At 41.9% G+C, this 19870-nt stretch overlaps 1 protein-coding gene across 2 annotated transcripts in view; it reads right to left on the bottom strand.

Annotated features, from left to right (window-relative positions):
• Positions 1–19870, bottom strand: part of LOC126636261 (glypican-5-like) — a 340020-nt gene that overhangs the window by 247055 nt on the left and 73095 nt on the right. For both annotated transcript variants that reach the window (XM_050308265.1, XM_050308264.1), the window contains exon 3: positions 18571–19265. In XM_050308265.1, coding sequence (XP_050164222.1) covers positions 18571–19265 — 695 coding nt within the window. The remainder of the gene's footprint in view (positions 1–18570; positions 19266–19870) is intronic.

Below are 19870 nucleotides of genomic sequence, written 5' to 3'. Positions count from 1 at the left end.
CCCACCTGGGCACTGGAGGAGGAAGCCTGGCTGTGGCACAACTGCATGAGCAACCTGAGTCCTGCTCCACATGCAGGGTCAAGGATTAAGAGTTCAGCCTTCCCAGCTGTCAGTCAATCTGCTACTCGCTTGAAAATGAAGCTTGCGCTCAAGTGTTTTATGGGACTGGGGCCAGGATGCTCAGTTTCTTGCAGAACTAAGCCCTATGTTTTTATACCCATAATTTTAGCTCAATCTTTCTGCCAAGTAAACCTCTTCTCCCTGAGTTTTGTTTATTTTTCAGGATTGAGCTCAGCAAGGGGTGAGGGGTTAACCTAAAGTACAGTGGCCTGATTACCATGTGCACTGAAGGCACTTTATATTGAAAAAGCAGCTGTAAAATATGTTCACTTTATCAGTCCCCAACTCTGCCAAGGGACAAGCAAAGCAGCCCAGGGATAAGTGAAAGAAGGGCTCTCCCATTCAATCTGTTAAAGAACAGACAATATGTAGATGAAAAAGAAAATGAACATCATGCCAAGTACAAGTAACACAGCATTGGTTAGTTCATACTTGCAGTATATTTTTACTCTGTATATTTTAAAAATCCAAAAGTCTAAGACAAAAGAAAAAGGGAAACAAGGGAGTACTTGGAAAAACGTTCCAGAAGCAAATGCTTAACCAAAACCACTTTCAAATCACTCAAAAAGAGAGATTATTTTTCTAATCATAACCAATGTGTTGCTGAAAAATGACCCTAAAATAACACTACACTTTTATACTTAAACACCATCAGCTTCAAAAAACAAAGTAAGAAAGTTTAGGTGCAGGAACTTCATGGGAAAGGCCTCTCTACAAGACTGTCCCACCTTCCCCAGCTGGTGGCAATGACTGGGTGGGACAACACGGCAGGAGACAGGAAACCCACGAGGGCAGGTGCGGAAGAAAGAAACTGGCCTCTATCCCACACCCTGCAAGGCTGCACAGCTTTTCAACACTATGAAATCCCAGCAAGTTTTAAGAACTTTGTTTCCCTTCTGCTGTTATACCAAGTGTACTTTCTTGGAGCAATTTTTCTCATAACTTAAAAAAGGAAAGGGGGAGGTGTTCCATTATTAAGCAGTAATGGAAAAGAATTTATTGTCTCATGGCTTGACTCAGGAAAATTCAGATGCTATGAAGCAAAAGTTGTCATGAGGTCTTTTGCTAGAAAACCAGTGAGGCACAAACTTTCTTGTGCTTTCCCTGACCTTTCATAAAACATTTTACAAGCAGACAATGTGCCCAAGGGAAATGGGATCCACCCAGACCTTGCAATGACAAGCTAATATTTAAAGTGCACTAATATTAGTGCAGAAAGTAAACCAGACACTACAAAAAAAACACAAAAGCAAAATAAAACTCTTTTTTTGTTGTTGTTTTTAGTTGGCTGTATTTTTACTTGGATCACAATTTTTTATCATCCCCTCCTAGGCATCTCATGGGAGGAGTGACTGATCTGAAAGGATTTTGACAGTAGTATTCCCTCATGTCTCACTAGACATTTATCCTCTCAAGGCTACCTTTCTACACAGTTCTGTATCTGCTGTCGCTGCAAAACTTATTTTCCTACCCTGCCTAGCCTTAATTCTCTCTACTGAAATTTGACTATTCATAATGAATGAGAGTTAAAAATGAGAAACCAAGTGGAGAGAGCCTTGTGACTCTGGCAGACAAATACAGCTGCCCCTAGGTCCTTAAGAGTTCTACATTCTATGGGTTTCTGATATATTTTGTGCCTGATTTGCAGAGTATTTGATATTTCCATTATTCACCTGTCTTCTGGAGGCTTTTGGTGTCACCCAGACTGTCAGGTAAAACCGTGCAGGCAAAACATTCAGCTGCAGTTTTTACATCTGCATGTGGATGTAGATGTTTTCCATGCTGGGGACTCCAAACTGCCCCTGACTAGATCTGTAATAATGCCAAAGTTTGAGTATCCTAGAATTGACCTAAAGGGAAATGTATCCACTGTCTCCTGGCAGGAGGGAAGTGTGACCTTGGTCTCCTCCTGAAGCAAAATCCTGGACATGTTATTAGCGTATTGCTGAGAGGCTGGGGATAATGAGACTCAGATGAGGATGTTGTGGAGTACAGATTTTACAAGGGACTGTTTGTGGTTCCTTAAGTAGCCCTTCTGCACAGCAATCAGTAGTGGAAAAGCAGGTGGAGGGCTTTTACCTCTTGACAACACGAGCTGGGTCAGTCTCAGGCTCCAGTACACACAACCACAGCAGAGTTATCGAACACCCAAATGGGGAAGGGGAACAATGGTCAACACACTGTCCTTGCTGATAATGAACTCCAGGGAAACAGAATCTCAGCCTCGAGATGGCCAGGTGAGCTCTCAACCAAATATAAAGGAAGTTACAATTGTATCTATGCAGAAAATTCTGTGTAACTTCATTAAACTCTGTACACCAGATGCCAAATGCCAGATATCTGTGACTCAATCTACTAGAAAGTATATACAGGCAACAAAAAAGGCAAGTTATTCAAAAGCTTTAGTACGTATCAGACTAGAAACAGTAAATGATCAGAGATGGGCACGTAGTGAGTCTCTCCTGCTTCAGCAACAGGAAACTGATAAAATAGGTCTGGTATTTTCAGTCCCAGCACAGACCCCACTGCAGACACTGAACTGAAGCATATTTTACATACAAGATAAATCTTGAATTAAAAGCTCTAATGTGACAACCTCCCTTTAAGTTTGATGACAGTTTTTTACGTACCAAAACCTGTGACAATACAAACCTATCAAGACAACTGTGAGCAGAAAGCAGCCTAGTTTTGTTTCTGCAAAAAGCTGCAAGGGACAAAATTCAGATGAGGACATGTTTATTTCTGAACATATACAGGTTTGGTATATACATCCAAACATTTAGCCAATCCTGACAGTCTGTGATGCCTGAGTCATTTCTGCATCAGCAGGGCTGGGAAATCAGTAGATTCTTTCCCAGGTAAACCTTGCTATGTGTGTTTTTTCATGCTTCATCCAAGAACTTGAAATTTGGATATAACAGTTCAAGGAGCTGAAAGCACGTGAAGATGAACCCAAGCCCAAAACTGGCACAAACTGGCATGGCAGTGCAGGAGCCTGGAGGACTTTACTCACTGGGATCTGGCCCACAACAAGGTCACATGGAGCTCTACAGAGTGCTGTCACAAATTTCTGCACTATCAGATTAAAGTTTTGGAGATTAACAGAGACTTAGGCTTGGAAATCCTGGATCACTAAATGTGGTCTCAAAATAGAATCATGGACTGATTATACATTTTCATAGTTATCTATGATGAACAATCCAGTCTTTAAAAATGATTTCATATAGTGATAAATATCACTAAAAATAACCATTATGAAGAATTAAGTTCATACTAAAATTCAGAGTCTATCAAGGGAGTAGATTCCCGTCCTGATCCTGCAAGAAGCCAACTTCTTAACTGCATCAAGGATGAAACCTCAGAACTGAGGGCATATCCTGGGCAAACTTAGAGAACAGGAGAAATATAGATTATATATGCTCAGTGGTTAAAGCTTACAGAGTAATGCATCACATACCTCACAAAAAAACACAAAGTGCTTTTTTGTAAAACACACAGAACCAACTAAAGCAAGAAGAAGCAAGGCAGAAGCAAGTGGGGCAAGAGAACTGAACAAAAGCTCTGCAGCTCTGCTGCTGTGTGGCTGTGACAGGGTGTGTGCTGTCATTCACATGCTCTGGTCCCTCCCTTAGGTATCAGCAACAGGGAAGTGCACACCTGAGAGGGTTAGGCTATATGCTCTGGAGAATTCACAGCCAGATTAATCCATCCAAGCCTCCTCTAACACAGCCAAAATATGGCTAAAACTTTGAAATAATAGGATTAACCAAAGAGGGCTGTCTAAGGGGAGGAGAGACAATACTGATACTGATAAAACCCAGTTGATAAAACTGCTCCACCTACACCCCAAACTGACCAAAGAAGGAGGCCAATAACCAGAACACAACCACTGAGAGACTTCTCCAGATCAGTCCTTATGCCCTAAGAGGCAGCTGATGTGACAACACTCATCCCCCCACAGAGTTCATGGCAAACCATCCACTGGAATGTCTTCAGCCTTACTGTGAAAACCCAGCACTGTAGCCGTGCAGCACTAAGGGAAACCAAAGGCTGAACTGCAACCACACCAAGAGAAAAAACAGAGCATTGCTCTGCTTTGATAAATTTGCACAACTGTGTTTGTTACGACATTATTCATGTTGCTAAGCCTGGCTGAGGAGACCTGTAAACGTGGCCATGCTGCTGCTGGACCTGGCTCGTGATTTAATACAACCCCTGTTGTATTAAATCTGTTTTCTCAGAATAACCCACATGAAACCAGCTTGCACTGCTCTGTGGCTTGTAAGACCAGCCAGTCCAAGCCATGTGTTAATACCTGCCTACAGTCAGTAAGAACTGACATCATTTATTCCCTCTTAAACACATTCCAGTTTTTTGACTCTTCAAGTAAGTTATTTTTTTCCCCTGTAATTGTTTTCCTAGTTCTTTTCCATATCTTTTGTCTCAATTTCTTAGATACCTTTTCCATTGCTTTGCCTCCATATTCTTCTACAACTCTTTCTACTGGGTTGGCCCATTTTTTTTTTACTTTTTTTTATTTCCTCCCACACAAATCGCACTCTCTCCAAGCCACCACTTGTCCCATCTTAACTGTGAATAGTGTCATATTTTTCTCCATTACCTCAAAATCATCTATTTCAGTTCTTTGGACGGGCCCCTTTCCCCTTCTGCCAATGCCCATCAATTCAGAAACGTAAATGATAAATTCGTGCCAGAAATCAGGGCTTTGCCCAGGCACAATGTGCTATTCTCAAGAGTTTACCTCATTTAACTTCATGCAGTCTGAGATCTTTTCCTCCACATTCCTGCCCACATGAAGTGCTGGTGCCCAGCGCCGGCAGTGGGGGTGATGTTTCTGTGAGGGGAGAAGGGATCGTGGCGGGGGGGTCTCCGTGAGGGGAGAAGGGATCATGGGGGGCTCTCTGTGAGGGGAGAAGGGATCATGGGGGGTCTCCGTGAGGAGAAGGGATCATGGGGGCTCTCTGTGAGGGGAGAAGGGATCATGGGGGGTCTCTGTGAGGGGAGAAGGGATCATGGGGGGGTCTCTGTGAGGGGAGAAGGGATCATGGGGGGTCTCTGTGAGGGGAGAAGGGATCATGGGGGGTCTCTGTGAGGAGAGAAGGGATCATGGGGGGGTCTCCGTGAGGGGAGAAGGGATCATGGCGGGGGGGTCTCCGTGAGGGGAGAAGGGATCATGGGGGGTCTCTGTGAGGGGAGAAGGGACCATGAGGGGTCTCCCCATGAGGCGAGAAGGGGCCATGGGGGGGTCTCCGTGAGGGGAGACGGGACCATGGGGGTGGGGTCTCCATGATGGGAGAAGGGACCACGGGAGGGTCTCCATGAGGGGAGAAGGGACCACGGGGGGTCTCCATGAGGTGATGGTGTGAGGAGGGGGTCTCTGGGAGAATGGAGGGTATGAGGAGGGTCTCTGTGAGAGGAGGGGGAAACTGGAGTGGTGTCTCTGTGAGGGAAGTTGGGGTGTGAGGGGGCGTCTCTCTGAGGGTCAAACACAGCCGGTTCCAGACAGTTCCAGCCATCTCCAAGGCCCGTTCTCTGCGGCTCGATCAGAAATGTTTGTGTTGTCCACTCTGCTGTTGGCAGAGGGGTTCCAAATTTTGGTAGGTAAAAGTGATAAGCTAAAAATCCATCCAGCTCTGCAAGTCCCTGCTCTAGTGCCACATACAGGTGTGGCAGCCAGGGCTCAGAGTACAAGAGGATTATTTCCTTCTGCCTCCACAGAAGGCAGCAGCGTCACACTTGATTAGGGAAAAAAAGGGTGGAAAAGCATGTAAAATAACATAACGAGCATATTAGGAATGACAGACAAGAGTAAACTCCATATATCAAGTACAGCAGTGAGTCAAAACAAACCATATTACTAAGCAAAGTTTTTAACAAGAAGTATCAACAAAGAAAGAAAAACAAGGAACAAAGCATAGATGTCTCCCTGAAAAGAGCCAATGGACCTTTTAAACTAATATGTGCACATCTTTGAATACTTCTCCTGTGGCACCACATGAGCAAACAGTTATCCTTCTGTAAGGGCACAGAGAGATGGACAGGAAGACCCCAATCTCCTTTTACCATCCAGACAGACGTCTGCTCCTCAATCCTATTCCCATACATCCAACTTCCTACTGCCTCCTGTGTGTCCAACACACAAGGGCCCTGTGCTCATCTTCCAAACTGCGCTCCTGATTCCACTCTGAGCGTACAGAACAAAGCAGAGACTTGAACACTTGATATGTACAGCTTAGAAATTACAATACTTTCTTATTTTCCCCATATCTTCCACTCCTTATTAATATTTCCAGTAGTAAATGCCTTCTAAGGAACTCTGCAACAACAAGGCCCATCTCTGGGAAAATGAGGATTCACATGTTGCCATGGCTCACAAGCACATGAGCTATGGGTTTGCAATAAAATCAACACAGTTTTATTAGAGAGGATTAAAACTGTTTGATCTCCCAGAAAACGACCACAGGGGATAGTGTAGAATGGAGCAGCTCTGCAAAGAAACAGATACTAGAGGCACCAATACACACTTCAGGTAAGGAGGACAGAGGCTCTTACTGTTGTAACAAATAAGCTTTGGAAATTGTCCCAGTGACTGCTCAGATCTAACACACCTGTCAAAATGTCCAGGCCCTGTCCCAACTTGGAAAATCAGGTATTTTATGGCATCTCCAGTTAGTGACATAAGCCAACACTTGAGGTAGCTGAGACACAGACAACAAAATTTGTGTATTTATCTTTCTATATAAATGCCAAATTTTGCTCTGAGCAGAATCCCCTATTTGCTTTGTTTGGTCCTGTGGCTGCAGGAAGCCTTTGGCTCTGCACACAACCTGTGCAGCCTTAAAAGACCCACAGTTCTCTCTGTAGGCTTCAAGTCTTCAAAGGAAAGGGCAGGTCTTCTCCTAGAAAAGTAGGCACAGTAAGTTCAATAACTAAGATTTATAGTTCCATTTCTCCTTACAGACTGCATTGACTTCTCTGGTTCATACAGACATAGGAAGACTATCAAAGAAAAAAGGTCAGTGAAGATTTAGCGTAGATGGAAGAGAAGAAAATAAATAAGTAAAGCTTCATTACAATTAACAAAAGCCTAGAGAATCACAATAAAATCACCTTGTGCTCCCTGGAGCAGTTTAAATCTCCTCCTGGTCAGCTGGTTAGGCCTCACAGGGCAGCTGGTCTGAGCTGGGAGCAGTCCTCCCTGTAGTTTAAATCTCCTGGCTACAAATGCTGGTAATGACAATTTTTTCTCAATTTTTCCAAGTAACGTTAACCTAAAGGAATAATTACTGGGCAACAGGAGAGGAAAGGGAAGTTGGTACTCAGATGGATGAAATATGTAATTTTTTCCAGTGTACAAGACAGGTCTGCACAAGATGCAGCCTCTTTTGGGGCAGCAGGTGACAAGAGAGGACACCGGCTTTTCACTCTAATCTCACTGCCTATCTACTGTCAGCAGGTTGAAGACTTGCACTAAGACAAAAGGAAAAACTTAACATTTCACCCAGGAGCCTGTAAGTCCCTTCAATGAAGCTGTAACAGCTGAGGAGCTCCTCATTCTTCATCTTCCTCTGGTATTCCAAAAAGCTACTGTTACTGTGTCTCTCAGACATGACTACAGTCCATGACTGAATGAGGCATGCCAGCTCTTATAAAATACTTGACAGGTAATGGACACATTTTCATGTTTTTTCATACACTGAATCCACTAAGCTGCTCGGGAGGAAAAAAAAAATTTTTTTCAAAGGAATTCAGAGGAAAGATAGCATTTAACACACATCTTTAGCTGGAGATTGAAAGACAAGTCCCTGAGCTGTTTGTAAAAGAACCCTGAAGCACTAAGCTGGCACGTGGCACTGCAGCACCTAAAAGGTGAACAGGGACATCAAACAAAATACCTACAAATCAAGAGATTAGTACCCAAATCCCTTGTTGATAAAAACTAAACTGAATTTATTTATAGGAAAAAAACAAAACAGTGCTGTAAGTTTCTTTATAGTTCCATTTTTATATTCAAAGAAAGGTACTGTTGTTCAATATATATTTTGGATGTTATTTTTTCCCCAAAATCTAAACTATGCTAAGTGCAAAATCAGTGAAAAGCTCTCATAACTATTCTTAAAAAATAAAATCAATCCGAAGACATTTATTGTTTAAGTTGGCAAATCCTCGACTGGCAAGCAAATGGTTAAAGAAAAAATAAGGCGGGGGGGTGGGGGAAGCCTTAAAAGACTCAGGAGAATTAGCTGTTGCTAAAACAATTTTATGGTCCTTTCCACTTCACTGGAGGTAGTTTGTATGGCTGACTGGAATCTATTCAATGCTGTCAAACATCTAACACTCCCATAGCCAGATGCCTTACAATGAATAACAAGCAGCAGAGCTGCCAATATGCTGGAGCTGCATTTTTTACCAGGGACTGGACCTAACCCAGCAACACTCCAACTTCATTGTTTGATGCCTTGTTAATTTATAAGACCAAAAATTAACCACAACAAACACAAGTGCCAAAATTCTAAAGCTCTGCAGCTACAAAATCCATCACATTTAACAAACCACAATACAGAAAGCCAGGTTCATAAAAAAACCTGCACATCTAATTTCTCTTTTGTAGTTTAAATTGATTTTGTAATAGAAGATAACACTCAATTTCAGCAGACAACTTCCACAATCTGGGGAGACTTACAATAAGTGCATAGAATAAAAAGTAGAAACAATGAATAAAGCATACACAACTTGCTGAAACAGTAAGCACATCATCTGTGATTCGGAGTATCATCATTTCCATAAATATGATCCCAACCATTCACTGCTTTGCTCAGTGCTGTGCTTCAAGCAAAATCCTGGACTCTTACCATATTTATGTCCTTTGTCTTTCAGCTCTGATAATGGTGAAGCACTGACACCAGAATCACACTCCAGGAAAGACAGAGAGTGCTCAGTGACAGCCCTGGATTTGGGAAATTACGGCTGTGTTCCCTTGGCAGGTTTATGATTATGGTTTTGACAGGCCTTGTATTCTGTAGCTCACAGCCTGCCATGGGCACATCCTCCTCCTTACACAGCATCGAGCTAAAGTCAAACAGGACACAGGCGTTGCAGCTGAGGATATACTTCAGCATTTGCAACTTCGAGGTGAAAATGAGCATCATTCTCACCATATTTTACACGGGTTACAACTTCGGGGTTTACTTCTCATTATTATTTTAATTGCACTTGCTGTTAGAGCTCTCAGGATCTAATCCTCTAGGGACCATAAGGTGCTGAAAGATTCCAGAGCCTCAGTTTGGCAAACAAAACGAAGCAAAGCAGTTGTTTTGAGAAAAAGTGGCCTAAATCCTGCTGATTACAGCCCTCTGAGAAAAACTAAACCCAAATCAATAGCAGAAATAATAAGCTCATTCTTACTAAATAAAAATACCTCCTACATGAACTAAACTTTTAGAACTGAGCTGATTATCCACACCCTAAAACAGATGCAGTTTCATTTGAAGGCATGAAGAAAAGCACTGGGCTGCCTATGTCAACACGTGCTCATGTGCTTGGGAACACTTGTGTTAGTCTTGACATCACTGACCATCACGGGGGGACAGGCTTAACACCCCTGCCCTGGCCAAGGACACCTGCTTCATCAAACATGCCCTTCTGAGCATTTTAGAATTAACATCAATGGGGTATCATTGTTTTTAACATTAAACAACAATGAAGTAAGAAAATACACCTTTCAGAAATCTCTCACACCTGAGTTACCTTCCCTAAATGCAGATGGTAGCCATAATGCAAAGGGATTATTGTTTTTTTTTTAATCCATTTTTTACAACACTGTTTAGGCCTCTTTCTCTGAAAGCAGGTTACTGTTTCTTGGGTTTATGTTTAACCTGCTATCCTCACTCTCTACATTTGGGTAACTTACTGGCCCTACACCGTACAAGAGGATAGGCCTGGGCAACACAGAAGCACCTTAATCATGTGGAATATCATCTCTTTTGAACCAACCTGCAGGCACATCTCCTGAAAACACTTAACAGCATTTCTGGGACCACACAAACATACACAAATACCTCACACATTTTCCACACATGCTTTGGCAGTAAGATTAGGCCAAACAACTACATCATGATTGCATCTCAAAGATAGAAGCCTTTTGTCAAAAGGCAGCAGCCCCAAGTCACTTGTCACTCCCAAAGCCTTAATCACAATAATTACCCACAAATGGTTAATCACAATCCAAACTGGTCTCGGCTCAAAAGCAGGTAAAAAGCTATATCCATCAATTCCATTGATATCCATGTTTAACATAAAGCCTTTAGGTTACATGTTTACACAAAAGACAAGATCCAGGGAACTGAAAGCAGAATTTGAATACTGCTCCCTCAGGCAGAAAAGAGCTTTTTATCTCACTACAGATTAATGACTTGTTAACAGTGTGGTTAAGCGGCATCAGCAAGTCAGCAGGCAAGATGGGACTTGTGATGGCCTTTGGGTATGAAGAGACATCCAGATAAATCATCGCTTCTGCAAAAGCAAACTTAAGGCCACACAATTTATGTAAAATCAACTTCTTAGATACATGTTCAGTCAAACAACATGACAGATGGATAATACCTAGTATACATCTGAGACCAACTCAATTTTAATGATGTGATTTTTTTATTCCTGCTCCAATTGATAATAATTTAGATTTTGGGAAATAGGTATTTCAATTTAACCTACTTCATATTGGCATAAATACTAAATTTCAAGCAGTTCCATCACTGCAGATGAGATGATCCTTAACATCAGGAAATCAGGCTACTCTGAGGTATCAAACACCTGCATGGAGGAGAACTTTCATTAACCAACAAGGGCCAGAAAGCTCCTTGGATCCCCTTGAAGAGCTGTTCGAGACTACATGAGCTCTAATTCTCCAGAGGACTTTTGTAACAGATGGAAATGAGGCAAATACATTAAACAATTTAGATGATTATTTCCAGAAATACTTCTACAGTACTCAAGTGTCAAAATGCTTTTAAGTCAAGCAAATAGCACGTGGTAAGACTTACAAAGCTGACTGCAAGAATTAGATGCTCACACTCCATGAAATTCAGTTGATTCCAGATCCATAGCTCCACTTCTCCTTTTTAAAAATTCACTCCTGACTGACCACGAGAGCAGCATCTTAATGAGCATAAAGCCCAAGAGAAATAAAGCAGAATTGTAATGTAGGCCTATTTTTACGTGTTTTTACCACTGTGAAAGCCATTCTTTTACCTTTCACAGAGAAAGGGGTCATTATGTTACAAGGTGTGGCCTCAGTGCAATTCACCCAGTTCCTAAAAGGTTTCTTTCCGTCCCTGGAGTCACAAAGGGATTTGAACCTGATGAACATTCATGTAACTTTGGTTCCCAAGAACAAAATGTCCAAGGACATGCCTACAACGTGAGTGATTGTGTCGCTCAGGATCACATCTGCTGCTACATCAGACCACCTTCAACAGAGCTGCTCTGAGATCTTATACAGAAACCTCATCAGAGCTGAGGTTTCCTCCAGTTTCTGTTTTCAGAGAAGGTTTCCTGCTAAGTGCTTAGAAAAAGCAACATGTGATTTAAAGCGGCATTTCCAGTGTAAATATTTCACAAACATAACCTTCCCTGACCATTTTTACAGTTATTTTCAGCAATCTAACCACAAGGAATTGAATACTGCTTTAACCTCTGCTAAGTACAGTTTTCATACTTATTGACAGCTGGTATCGATCATTTGAATGGGAAAACTTGCAGGACAAAAGCACCTGAGTTCAGCTCTGAGCGTTCTCCAAAGTCTCCAGGAGTGTTTTATGATACCATTCAATGTCATTAATCAAGCAGTTCATTACTGACTGGCAGAAACTCTTTGTTGCTGTGAAGTCACTCAGCACAAAGTTATTTTGTTCATAGTACTGCCATTTCCTCTTCAAATTTGTAGGGTTACTGCACATCAATCTCCTGCTGCTGCAAATTTGGCATTCTTTTCTCTAAGCTTTTACTTTCCTAAAGGTGACCATTTTAACAGATCCTCGGGCTTTTATTTTTCAGGATTTTTTTTTCTTCTCCATTACCAACAATTTAAGACTTATTTTCTGTAAGCCTTCCATCCACTGCTGAATTTTTAATCAGAAAACCTACGGTAAGAATTCCCTATTGTTTTCCCCAAAGGCCCCTCCCCTGCAAGTTCTGGCTCAAGCCCAGCACAGTAACACAGGCATTCCAGGGCACACCAAGTAAGTTCTTTCAGAGGCAGATGCTCTCTCCCATCCTTAAACTGAACCTAGCAAATATCTGTGTCGTTTGTTTGTTCAATCCAAAGGTATTATATGCTGATTTCCAGCAGGGATCATCTGTTCTGGCCAAATGCAACATTAAACAAGTCCTTGCAACGTCCAGTTGGCTGATGGTATGTGCACGTATATACTTGCAAAGAACACTAAAATCTACCTCTAAAAATGAGGTGCTGCTTGAGGACTGTACTAAGAATGGCCAAAAATTAAAAATAATCCTAATTTCTAGTTCTACATCTCTATCCCTTTTTGTTGAGCATTACTGAACAAATCACATGAGCTTCCTCCGTTTGTCTTTCGAGATATGACACCAAAACACAACCATTTAATAAAATTATTGCAAGAATCAAATACCAGACATTCTCTCAGTGCTTCTGTTCCTTTCTTAGACTTCTCATTGCCTTCCAGCTCTCCAGCTCTAGCAGCATTCCCCACCTATAGGCTAAGTGGTTCTATGGTAACTGTGCTTATGGGGCTTTCCCTGAACTCATCTGAAAATGAACCACTTTAGTAAGGGCAAAGCACCTTGCAAGGGTCAGCAAGAGCAGTTCCTGAATGAAAACATTAACAATGACCTAACAAACAATGAGAGAAATGCACTTAAAAGTGGCTTCAGGGAAGAAAATTTAAAGACAGCGGGGATTGATGGGCATTTTCTGACCACCTGCTACTTGCTTTGCAACAGGAACAAGATTTTTAAAACCACTGATGGGAGGAGACTGATGGACCAGCCACCAAAACAACCATCTACCTGTAAGTATTTTCTGCTAAATTTTTTTAATTGTTCTAAGTTCTAATTTGTTGTTAATTCTACATAATTCATCTCCCCAAATCCCAATGACAGCCCTCATTGCAAAGAATCAGAGCAGAAGTGGTTGGACAGGCAGGGAAAGTCCCAATCCTTTGTCTGTGTTTCTTTGTCAGCAAGGACAACAGCAGTCCCTGCAACAATCTTTCACCTTCCCAAGCCTGTCTTGCATCTCTTCTGAACCACAATAATTGTTAAGAAGTAACACTCAGATGATCTGCCAAAAACAGGCACCAGAAAGCCTCTCATTATAACCTTAAACCAGCTCTTTTTAGAATACAAATAGTATTTAGTGGATCTCTTCTCAATATTATCCATCCTTCTCCTCCATGTCTTCACAACCAGTAGAAACACTGACAGTGATTTTAATCAGATTTTTTCTCTCATAACCACTATTTCCTGACACTCCTATAAATCCGAGCATCTTGTATATTAAACACCCCTCCCTTCTTGTGTTTATCCTGCCTCTATCTGCTCCTCTTCCCAAAGTTTATTCTTCTATCACTTTTTTACATCACTCTTATCACATTAACTCGTAAGCTTGTCTCCAAGAAATTAACTGCCTCGAGGCAGGTCTTTCTGCTTTCTCCTCATGCTTAATCTCTGATCATATCTTGGTTTTATAATCCCTATTAAGCCTTTTATTAGCTTTTGCTTTTATTGCTCCTATAATAATGAAACACAATACATTGGACTTTTCTCTTGTATAACAGTTGGCCATTCCAAAAATATCAGGTCTGTGGCTTTTTACATTCTCTTCATTTAATGCTTTTCCAGCCACTATAACATTAAGAACAAGGTAAGTACTTTATGCTTATGAACTTCTTGAAGCAAGAACAGAGAGAAATACACACCTTCCCCCATTTTAAATATCTCTGCTAACACACATCCCTTTGCATTTCCCACCGTGTGGGCAGGCAGGTTCCACAAGAAGCCACATGAGGAGCTGAAGTTGTGGCCATACCTGGGAAGTGTGCTCAAAAGAAAGAGTGATTAACTGTTCCAGTTCTGTTCAGCTGATGAGAAATTCTGACCATAAAATGTTGTTGCTTTCAAAATCCTGCCTCTGCTTTGCTCTTTACCAGTGGAACCCCAACACACAGCACCATGAGCTGTACAGAATTTTTCCATTCTCAAGAGGTATTTGCCAATCGCCTCACTGCCTTTGGGATTAAGGCATGGAGAACAACCCCCAATCCCAGGGCTGGCAGCACCCACAGCTGGCAGCTGAAGCACAACCCGAGCACAGCACCTGGTACACACAATCCCTGTCAGCCTCCTGCACAGCACCGAGCACGCTGGGACAAGGAACAAGTCCCCACTGCCAGAAAGGACGCAGGGTCAGAGATCACCTGTGTGAGCAAACGCATCTCAAACAATCCAGGAAGTGAAAGAATCATCCTTTTGCTATCAAACCTCAGAACACTCCTCTGATGCATATTCTGTTCCACTGATAGGAGAGGTGAATCTCTGTGTGACCATGAACCATCAAAGATAAAGGAAACCTGTACCTGAGCAGGGCACTGACTCTTGAGTGCCCACCTGCCCAGAAGGAAACCCATCCCACAGATCACTGGTGCCTGTTGGATCCAGAGCAGGAAGCAATGCCACTGGGAGAAAGATGACCAAGCCTCACTAAAGCCCAAACCTGAAAGTACTGGGGTATGTGCCATGTATCAGTGGGGGTGCAGACCTATAGTTAGTGAGACTCGTCAGATTCCAACCATTTCTGATCCAAGAGAAGTCTTCCCTACCTCTGTTTCCCACATCTGTCCCCATGCATAACCCCTGTCCTTCTGGAGATGGGCTGAAAGCAAAGTCCCCACTAGCCCTATACAAGCAACTGGAGCACCTCACTGGGATCTGAGAGCGTGGGCACAGACAGCATTTGTTACTCTGCCTGTGATACACCTGCCTGAAGTGCCAGTGGCCACATCCACTGCAGAACTGCCCCTCCTCTTCCTCACATTTTTAGTTGAGGGTATTTTACTTTCACTCTGAACAGAAAATAAAATTTAAAAAAAGAATCAGGAAGGATGCATGGAGTTTGCACAACAATATGGTAGACTGAACACATGAGAAACAAGAACACACAAAGGCACAAAAGAAAAAGCAAAGAGAAAAAAAGTCTCAAAATGATAAGGAAGGGTAAACCAACTTGGTGTGTGTAGCTGGCACCACGAGGCAATCGGGGCTCCTACCAATAAGACAGGCAATTAAACTGAGCAGGCGAAGCAGAAAGCAGGGATGATGGTGATTGCTGATGCTGCAGAGCGGGGCTGGCCCACATTAGGCTAAGTAAGCTGGACAGCAGCCAGCATTATCGAACAAATGGCACAGCACATTCCACAGGAATCCGAGGAGAGATTACCAATATCTTAAAGGTGACCTTTCACACATGCTATCCCAGCAAATCAGGCAATTCTCCTGGCTGTAATGGACGGGATCAGCAGGGGCCAGTCTCCCGAAGTTATGCGCTCTTCATACAAATAGGATTTCTATTTTTAAATTTAATATCAATTGACTGCACCTCGTTTGAGCAAAGTACCCTAAGTGCTTTATTGGTTTATTTCACCTCTTCCCCATTTTAAAGAAAACATAATCTAACTTTCCATTATTCATCATCATCCAGGCAGGAAGCAAGACAAAAAAAAGAACCCTAATTTTTAGGCATACTGTCTATTAAAAATGTAAAATGTTCCCTAAAAGGGCAGGTACATTAATTAGGCTGCCTCAGGATAAATGAAAATTACTAGGAGTGCTCTGTTTTCCTGGATGAGTTTTCCATAGATTATTTATAATTGAATGAAACCAATTACAGCATTTGTAATGGAAACTGTATGTAAGTTAAACATCTCCACTTTTGCAGAAGCTGAAAAGCACACTGCATGAACAGAGAAAGGTCTCCATACATTTTTAAAGGGAAAAGAGAAGTTATCTTTTCCAGAGGAAAAAAAAATAATAATGTAAGTAAAACAAACAGGAAATACAAATCAAATGGCCCCAGTGTCACTGAGAATCCAAGGCTGGATTCTGAGAAACCATCTCCAGCCAGAAATCCTGAAGCTGAGGACTGAGCTCTTTTTTGTTTCTTCAGAGAAGGAAATACAGCTTAATTAGGCTCAATTTTCTAACTAATGGTTATCCTCTGTAACTAATCAGGAACATTTTAAATCAGTATCAGATTAATGCTTGTTCAAATAGTAAAACACGCTCTGTTTTCCAAATATAATCTTACCCTGATGACAACTATAAAAGGGCTGAGGGTAACACACACTGGCACACAGCTTTTATCTTAAAACAGAAAACATCCTTGCCATCCTACTGAGCAGTCCTTAAAACCACACATAACTTTTTTTTTTTTCTCATGGAGATCTCACTAGTGAGACAAGGTAAAAGATCATTTCAGGGAAAAAATAATTAATGGAGTTTCAAATACAACAGCACATTCCGAATGGAAGAAGGAAAATGTTTAAAGGTACTGCTAGGGAATGGAGAAAGTCCCAAATAAGATTATTTGAATCATCATTAAAGAGAGTCCTGAGCCTGAAAGATGCTTCAGAGAGAATTCTACTTCCAAGTCACCTGAAAGCAATATACTCATTGAGTTCATCCATCATCATCCAATATTCACCTGGATTATGAATTTTACTCCTCAGTAAGCTAAACAAGTGCATGTGAACTGTGAGGCTGACAAATGCAATGCAGAGTTATGCTTTAGCATTTTGTAACACACAGATATCACAACAAATGTGTCAGATCACTTTTGCTGGTCATAGTCTGAAAGCTTAACCTGATTGCTAATTACTCCTGTGTAATCAGCAGTGAAGCTGTGCAGTGATGTGACGCATCCATCTATAGTCAGATAAAATCAATATACAGTAATAATGTACTTTGATCTCCAGTTTCTCTCTAGACTCATATAAAAACAACTTATGAGTGAAAATAAGAGCAGATGAATGACCATTGTTCCCTACATGTTCTAAGTTTGGCACTGCCCTAACAGATTCACGGTGACACGACATTATGACAATGAGGAGCTGCAATGCCTGCAGGCTCCAGTGCCTGCTATGAACCATTCGAGAACCTGGAAAAAGTCTTTTCTTAGAAATGTTTCATGTTTATCCTTGGATGTCAGATAAACTAGCAGACACGAGTGTCATTCAGGAAAAGGAAAGGACAACTGAGGCAATATGAACAGAGCAATATCAAGTGAAATTATATCAGATTACTAGAAGTGGTTGGGTTTTTTTATAATCTACATATTGTACTAATCTCTCGACTCAGTCAGGTGTTCTACAGCAAAGACAGCTGCAATGTTAGGGATCTTGGAAGGTTGCAAGCACACAAGCCTTTTTCCCCTGTAAAAATACTTCCCTGCTTTAGAATACCCTCTGCCACAGCTCCTTTCTGTAGACCCTCTAGACTGTTTTTTCTCTTATGTGAAAATGATAACCAGAGTTCTGCACAGTAATTCAATGGTTTGATTTGTGCATTTTCTTCTTACTTTTTCTCTGCAATAATTCCTTTATTTTCAAGACAGGTAGATCTATCTGCATTTTTAAGATTAGTCTGCTACATTTTTTTTTTTCCATTGACAGTCATGTTGAACTTCATACCAGATGCAGTCAGCTGCATCATTAGTCATTTCAGTAACTTCTGGTCTAATCTTCAACACCTTTAGAGAACACCTGCCAGTCATATGCTGCAATTATTTATGTGACAGTTCTACCATCCTAGTTCTTTCTTTAATCTACACCACTTACAAAACTGGATCTGCTTTAAGTGTATTTTTATCCTTCACTTACATAAAGGCTGTCAAATAAGTTTGAATTTTTTCCATGCTCTTTTCCCAACTGCTGCAGGACGGGTGTACTTATTATAGACCTGTACTACCTTCCTGATATCTCAGTCAACACAAAAGTAAAGGGACTGTAAAACTGTGAAAGTTAATGCCCTTGCTTTTATTTAGAAACTTGTTTTTCTAGACCCTTATAGCAATTCCTTAGAATGTCCCCACATGCTACAATGACATACCAGAGAAACACCTAGTTGTTATCACGTATAACAGACTCCAAATTTTGGTTTAGAAAATTGTGCCGACAAGGTAGAGCTCTCTGCTCTACAGTGTTGCTTCTCAAGAAACAAACTCCCCCCCAACCCTACTGAACCCCATGGTAATTGTCTGTAATGTTCTCATGTACTGTTAAACAAAGATCTAGTTGAAGACTAAAAGCTGATGCAAAGACAACACCAACTCATTAAATGTTTATCCACCAACTAAGGAAATTGATAAATGGGAGCAGCAAAGAATCAGAGAGCACTTACTGTGGCGGAGAGCTGTGGCCCATTGAGCTGTGCGTGCAGGATGGCTTCGTTGATGGAGTTCCACATCCCCGACAGTGCAATTTCCAGATCGTGGGAGGCAGCCATTTCATTAGTCAGATATTCCAGCGTGGAGATGTACTCCCTCCACTGTGCATCCAGCTCTGACACACTGGCCAGGCAGCCCCTCATCACATTCAGGCAGTAGCCGACGCAGGGTCTGATGAGCGTCAGGCCCTGGCAGTGCGGGCAGTACTGCATCTTCACCAGGGCTCTGCTGCACTCCTTGGTCAGAGCAGCGTGTTCAGTAGTATTTATCACTTCAATGCCCAGGCTCAGGGCCTGGCTGAGCATCCTACTGGCCCAGAGAGATTTTGACAGCTCTGTAACCATGTTTTTAGAATAGTGTCCAAAAGGATTTATGTCTTGCCTTGTGAGCCGCAGACACTCTGTATAGTCCTCTGACAGATCTGTAATTCCTGGGTTTATTAGCCGACTATACACCAGAGGAAAGAGACTGTCAAAGAACCGCAATACTGCACTTTCCACTGTAGTCTCTGCGCCCAGAATGTAGAGAGAGATGTCTGTAAAAAGCTCCTTAACAGGCTCTGCTGCTTCTTTTGCCATGGGTCTGTAAGCTGTCTCAAACAGGGAACTTGTGCGGTTTTCAGCAAAGCGAAGCAAAGACTCAAAGGCCTCTAAAACAGGGGCAGGGGAGAGAAAGAATTAGAGGTTAACAGAGGCACCAGCTCAGTCACAGGACTAACACTGTCCTGAACAGGAACATCAACACTTACATGAAATCTGCAATACAATTATAATAATACAGTTTTTACCAGGAATGTGATTAGAAAGACACCAAAATAATACCTGTGCATAATAAAGGCAACACATAACACACAACTATTTTCTTTTAAAAAGTTGACTCTGTTCTCTCGGGCTAGATGCTGACCCAAACTTGATAGTCAAGGAAGGGCTCACACAGACTCCTGCAAGCACAGGCTGTGTAAGGTGGCTTTTGGAACTGACACTGCATTTGGGCATTCAACTGGGTACATTTCCAAAACATCCCTCCGGCTCAATGAGAGATTGCAACATAAATGAATACAAAAAGAAGGTGAAGATTTTGTTTCACAGTTCTGTGAGTAGGTGGCTTGAGAGGCAATTCTTGCAAAGTACAGCTCCAGGATGAAGGAAAAACACTGTGTGAATAAATTCTCTCCCTGTTAACATTGGCAAGGTCCAGAAACCAGCCAGTGGTTGGGCAGGACTTGACATCAAGTCTGCTGTGACCCAAAACCAA

The sequence above is a fragment of the Myiozetetes cayanensis genome, unplaced genomic scaffold (genome assembly GCF_022539395.1).
Source record: "Myiozetetes cayanensis isolate MyiCay16 unplaced genomic scaffold, myiCay2020 scf13, whole genome shotgun sequence".
NCBI classification, from domain to species: Eukaryota; Metazoa; Chordata; class Aves; order Passeriformes; family Tyrannidae; genus Myiozetetes; species Myiozetetes cayanensis.
This window is presented reverse-complemented; position numbering and strand designations above follow the sequence as displayed.